This window comes from Cebus imitator, unplaced genomic scaffold (assembly GCF_001604975.1).
Source record: "Cebus imitator isolate Cc_AM_T3 unplaced genomic scaffold, Cebus_imitator-1.0 Scaffold147, whole genome shotgun sequence".
NCBI lineage: Eukaryota > Metazoa > Chordata > Mammalia > Primates > Cebidae > Cebus > Cebus imitator.
The window spans coordinates 2,648,136-2,654,581 of NW_016107462.1; the positions used below are offsets into that span (position 1 = coordinate 2,648,136).

The 6,446-nt window shown below is 40.4% G+C and overlaps 1 protein-coding gene across 7 annotated transcripts in view; it reads right to left on the reverse strand.

Annotated features, from left to right (window-relative positions):
- Positions 1-6,446, reverse strand: part of EOGT (EGF domain specific O-linked N-acetylglucosamine transferase) — a 41,145-nt gene continuing 34,699 nt past the window's right edge. For all 7 annotated transcript variants that reach the window (XM_037743565.1, XM_017542771.2, XM_017542769.2 and 4 more), the window contains 4 exons: positions 5,654-5,715; positions 2,182-2,301; positions 851-953; positions 1-283 (listed from right to left, as the gene is read on the reverse strand). In XM_037743565.1, the coding sequence (XP_037599493.1) occupies positions 137-283; positions 851-953; positions 2,182-2,301; positions 5,654-5,715 (432 nt within the window). In that variant the 3' untranslated portion in view covers positions 1-136. The remainder of the gene's footprint in view (positions 284-850; positions 954-2,181; positions 2,302-5,653; positions 5,716-6,446) is intronic.

Genomic DNA, 6,446 nt, shown 5'->3' on the forward strand with positions numbered 1-6,446 from the left:
ACAATATCCTGAAGGTATGTTTTGGCATAGAAAAGGTAATTTGGGGATAGGGAATAACAGGTTGCCTTACTGATTTAATTCTAAGTCTGGGTGTGGAAGTGTTTAAACACTCTTTTTGCAAACAGACTCAACATATTTATAGCTCATCACGTTTCTTCTTAAACGGCCACTTTGGGTGTTGCAATACGTGGTCTGCAGCCTGAAGGACAAGATACATAAATTCTTCTACATCGAAAGAGTAGTTGGTGAACTTTGGGTGCTCCCCCAGGGTTGGATGGTGACCCTGCGAAAACAAACCAAAACGCAGATACATAACTCACTGAGGGCATGGTTTTCTCTACAGCAGGAAAATTACGTTATTTGGCTAAGGCAACTAATTTATACTCTACATCAGAGACCAGCAAACTTTTTCTGTTAAGGGCCAGAGGATAAATATTTTCAGCTCTGCTGACTCTAAGATCTCAGTCACAGTTACTCAACTCTGTCACTAAAGTGCAAAAACAGCTAGGGACAATACATAAACACACAGGCATGACTATGCTTTCTTTACAAAAACATGTCATGGGCTGGATTTGCCCACAGGGCTGTAGCTTGTTGATCCCCTCTGTATATACTCTAATAGATCTTTCTAAGCTCAAACTCCATGAAGCTGCCTTTACAACATTAAAGATACAGGGTGCTTAATTCTCCTTTTTCTCCTACTTGCAAATATAAAATACAACAATTCACTATTCCAGAGAACAGTTTACCTTTGTAGCACTGAAGTTCAATGACCATTTTTCATTTCAATAATTGGATACTTCAAACCAATTAAAAATGAAGCAAGGTGAGTTTTGTGATTGAACTTTACCTTATCCTGAGGAAAGACTTTGTTCTGCCTTTGCCAAGTGATGTAGTGAACGCCTCTCAGCCTGGCCAAGTCTAAGTAACAGCGTTCATCTTCACAGTTGTACCTAAGGACACAAGGGTGTCACAACATGAGGCTTTTGTCCAAGGTTTTTGCCAAATCAACAACTCTCTGCGAACATAAAATGCATCTCCCAAATATGTCCTCGCAAAAGGCTGTAAACAAGACTGAGGAAGACAGTAAACAAGACTGAGGAAGAGAATTTAAAAATACTCTCTGAACTAATGAACTTCACTTTTAAAAAACAAAATAGGGTTACAGAATAGAGAAGACTGACCATATTCAATAGGACCTGCTGCCTACGGACTTGATACCACCTCATAATACCTCTGTCTTTAAATGTATGAAAGCGGCGAGGGGGGGTAGGTAACACTTTCAAGGTCATATAACTAAACCGTGAAGGATGAAAAAGTTGAACCCAGGTCCAAAGACTCTAAGGCTTGAGTTTTCTAAGTTATATTTCTCTCCCTTCCTTTCTCCTTTCTTCCATCCTTCCTTCTCTCTCTATCAGAGAAATAATAGAGATAGAATCCATTATCTGGCTATTTCTCTACATATACTGTATGTATTTTTGAAACATTTTGCAGGGCACTGGAAGTTCATGACTCTTTTCCTAAATAGCCTCCTATTTAAATACAGTCAAATCATTTTTAAAATGAAACAACAGAATCCAGATATTGAGACAGAATAGGGGGAAAGAGGTAACAGTAACTGCTATTTGTGTCTCAAGAACTAAAATGGAGCACAGTGTCAAGAGCAGAATTATTACGAGAGGGAAGGCCATGTCTTCACAAACCAACCACTGAGTTAAAGGTGTGGCCTGGGCAGATCATTTACACCCAAGGGCCTCAGTTTCCCTGTGCATGGGATCAGCAAACACTGAGTGAAGTGATTGGCTTGTGTTTTGGAGCTATGTTATACATGAGACATAAATGCTCTCTTTTAACACGATAACCATACTGCTTGCAAGAAGCAGCTCACAGTTTGGGAGGTATGCAGGAACAAACTCAGAATAAGGAAACCACAAATTCACATCTTCCCTATCATGCTGGGGATGGGAAGAAGATGGAGTAGTTTGCTTACTAAGTGCAATGGCAGGCTGCAGACTTTATATTTTTAGATTTGGAACTTTTTTCTTTCCAGATGTCTATATGATGTGACTTCTCTTTTTGAATGATTAAATATTAAGCCTTTTGATGCTCAGAATGAAAGCCTCAGCATGCATAAAAAGCATTATCAGCTGCTTCAGTGTAAAACTGCCCCCAAACACTTACAGTTCAAATACAGCAGCCCAGTCTGGAAGGAAAAGTAAATGGGTAAGACCAGCTCCATGCATTCCAATAAATATGTCCGTGTTGTGTGTGATCCTTAGTTGATCTAAAAACCCAAGTTCTCTGTAAACATACAGAATAACACAAGAGAGACAGGGAGAAGAGAGAAGTATCAGGTTGAGTTAGCTCATGATTCACAGTAAGGATATTTATAAAAGTATATTTCCCATTTAAAACCACATTCCATTTTTAAGAACCATTTTTGCCAATTTCAAGTGCACTCTAGTAATTAATACATTAATTTCTTAATAATTTAACCATTTTTTTTGAGACACAGTTTCACTTTGGTTGCCCAAGCTGGAGTGCAATGGCACAGTCTCAGCTCACTGCAACCTCCACCTCCCGGGTTCAAGCAATTCTCCTGCCTCAGCATCCTGAGTAGCTGGGATTATAGGCGTGCACCATCACGCCGAGCTAATTTTTTGTATTTTTAGTAGAAATGGGATTTCACCATGTTAGCCAGGCTGGTCTTGAACTCCTGACCTCAGGTGATCTGCCCGCCTCCACCTCCCAAAGTGCTGGGATTACAGGCGTGAGTCACTGCACCTGGCCAATAATGTAACATATTTTCTAAGTAAGCTCACCTATCCTTTTAGGCTTAAGTACATTTATTTTTAAAGAAAACTTTAAATGGAAAATCAGAGACACATGACATCAACAAAATTGTGAAAATTGATATAATCAAACTAAGTAGTATGCAAATCGAGGTATATACTATTGCAAGACAAAGCTCGGAGCTGGAAACCTGCTCTCTCTTCATGAAAAAGAGAAATTAGCAAGTGTTAAAGAGATGTTGTGACACACTAGCACTAAATTAAAAACTATTTCCTTAGGATAATAAAAGGATTTTTAAAAATTTTCTCCTAGTGTGATATAAGTTTTTTAATGCCATCTGGGTACACCCAAAATGATCTCGGATACCAGCAGGGCACTATCCTGCCTTTGCCAAAGACAAATCCACAGTTTTATGCATGTTAGGATTATATAAGTGTTCTCCAAATCCAAGACACTGACAGATGTGTAAACTTTCAACCAGAAATCAGTCCCAAAACAGTTCACTGAGGTGAAGCTAGGGAGAAATGCTAGAATAAGGGTGACACTCTGAATAAACAGAAAGAAATGAGATCTTTCAGTCCCACTTTACCCAAAGTAAAGAAAAATAAATGATCACGATTATTTTGGATCTAAGAAAGGAAGGTGAATTCCCTTTTATACCAGCTAACAACAAAAACTCTGCATAGGAAAAGGAAGACAGCTCTGTGCGTATGTGAATCGCACCGAGAACATGTGCCTCAGTTTCTCCAGGAATGTGAACTGATGCCAAGGGAAGGACAGCCATTCGCCCAGGTGAACATACCCCTGGAGCTGCCAACTATGGAAACGCCTGTGGTCAGCGCTCACCAATCCCCACACTAACATGTTACTAACATTTCCCACAGACTGGCAACTTATGAATGTATTGTCATTCTGGTTTATCTAAGAAACTCCAACACATCCTTAAAAGCCAGTCAATAATACAGCTTCAGAGGTGCCCTCCCCAGTTCTTTCCATTCCTTCCCAGCCTCATCTCAGTGAACGGTTTTGGGACTGATGTGGGAGTCCCGTCTTGGCTCACTCATTTCTTTATGCAACACTGAAGGTGGCCAGTGCAGCAGAGTATAATCTGTAAAATGGGACGAGCTGTGCCAACCCAGAAGACTGTTGAAAGCACGGGATGAGATAAAGCAAGTAAGCATCAATGTACGTCTCAATAAATAGTAGCTGTTTTTACGATTGCTATTTATCTCTATTCAGTGTCTGAGATCCCCAAGATGAGAGCTATGCCATCCTCCATAATGGGATTCCTACTGCTGAGCCTGGTGACCAGCTCATGGGTCCCCAGTTTAGAGATTTATTGCACAAATGAATTAATGTATGATGAATGAAGTGCAAAGCTCCCATGCTTACATTCTCCTAAATTAAATTTATCTATATTAGATACCCACATGCTGGGATATATATACTTATTTTATCATATATACTTTAAGTTCTGGGGTGCATGTGCAGAACGTGCAGGTTTGTTACACAGGTATACACTTGCCATGGTGGTTTGCTGCACCCATCAACCTGTCATCCACATTAGATATTTCTCCTACTGCTGGGATATGTATACTTCCTTTAACTGAAAAGCATTCTCAGTCTTAGATTTTGAAAACACAGCTGTGATTGTGGGTGGACATGGAGGGAAAAGTGAAACTTTTCCTTCTGATCTTTTCTATACTGCTTGATTTTTTCAACCAGAAGCATGTACTACTTTTACTAGGAAGATGGAATTCTAGCAACAGAAATTACCCAGGCTGTGAATAATAGACATATTCTGTCTTTCTAAGCCTTTTAGTTGTATTAGAGTTTTAAAAGAAATGTAAACATTTTATATGATTTTTTAAAAATCTCAAGTTATTCTGACCCTCAAACTACCCCCATATACATAATTTTAAGTCAGATGTTGAAATCTGGCAGTTAGGAGGGCAAACTAGTTGCCTTTTTTTTTTTTTTTTTGATGGAGTCTTACTCTTTCATCAGGCTGGAATGCAGTGGCACGATCTGGGCTCACTGCAACCACCGCCTCCCGGGTTCAAGCCATTCTCCTGCCTCAGCCTGCTGAATAGCTGGGACTACAGGCACACACTGCCATGCCTGGCCAATTTTTTGTATTTTTTAGTAGAGACAGAGTTTCACCGTGTTGCCCAGGCTGGTCTTGGACTCCTGAGCTCAGGCAATTCACCTGCCTTGGCCTCCCAAAGCGCTAGGATTACAAGCATGAGCCACCACGTCCAGCCTGTCAATTTTTTTAAACTTCTGAAATTTAAGGCTGGGTGCAGAGGCACATTCCTGTAATCGCACCACTATGAGAGGCAGAGCCAGGCAGATTACTTGAGGTCAGGACTTCAAGACCAGCCTGGCCAACATGGTGAAACCTCATCTCTACTAAAAATACAAAAATTAGCCAGACATGGTGGTATATGCCTGTAGTCCCAGCTAGTTGGGAAGCAGAGGCAGAAGAACTGCTTGAACCCAGGAGGCGGAGGTTGCAGTGAGCCGAGATGGTGCCACTGTATTCCTGCCTAGGTGATAGAGCAAGACTCTTTCCCCTCCAAAAAAAAAAAAAAAAAAGCTCTGAAATTGTAAATGGAAATCTGAATTCATCACTTCTTTTGAGTAACATGGAGTCACAACAGCAGGCCCCAGAAAGCTGAAGAGTAACTGCCCCTGTTCCCAGGGCCCTCACCTGCCCGTTTCATTCATTTATAGTGTCTGCTTAGCCCTTCTGAGCCTACAAATACCAACAGTTCCCACTGGGAAAAATGCTTTCTCGCCCCCTTGACCTCAACCAAGCAAAAGCTGACCATGTCTGCCGGGATTAGCTATTACTTACTTATACTTGTAATCAACAATCTGGACTTCAAATGTAGATACTGTTTTCAGTGCATTTACAAGCTGGGAAAAAAAGAGAAACATTTAGCATTTCTTTTCCTTCTTTCCCTTCTGTTTTACTCTCCTTTATGAGTCCTAAAATTTATTTTTTTGCATGTAATATTTCAGATATTAAATATCATTTGGCAACAACCACAAATAAAAAGAAAATAAATAAGTAAATATCATTTGGGTCAATCATTTGGAACAGTCACTAAGTTCAAATCCAGGCTTCACCTGTGAAGACATGACTCCACCTCCCTTAGATACCAACACGCTGTGTTGTTGTGAGGCTGAAAGGCGAAAATTCATGGAAGCCAAGTGCTAAGCACAGAAATACACTAACCATGAACTGCTGTTATTACCATTTGCTTATTATTCCCTCAACTTTCTTTATTCTTATTTTTATTTTTTTAGAGATGGGGTTTCACTATGTTGGCCAGGATGGTCTCGATCTCCTGACCTTGTGATCTGCCCATACATTTTTGGGTACCAGAATACCCAAAATGTTCCAGACTTTACCTTCAGAGTTTTTGTTTCACCCATTATCTCATTTCAGACAACCCACTAGCACTTTGAACCTCATCCTCTGAAAATACTAAGGTCTTGGCAGAAAAACATTTTCAGTACTTCTACCTAGTAAAACAATTATTCTGGCCAGGTGTGGTGGCTCACACCTATAATCCCAGCACTTTGGGAGGCCAAGGCAGGCGGATCACCTAAAGTCAGGAGTTGGAAACCAGCTTGCCAACATG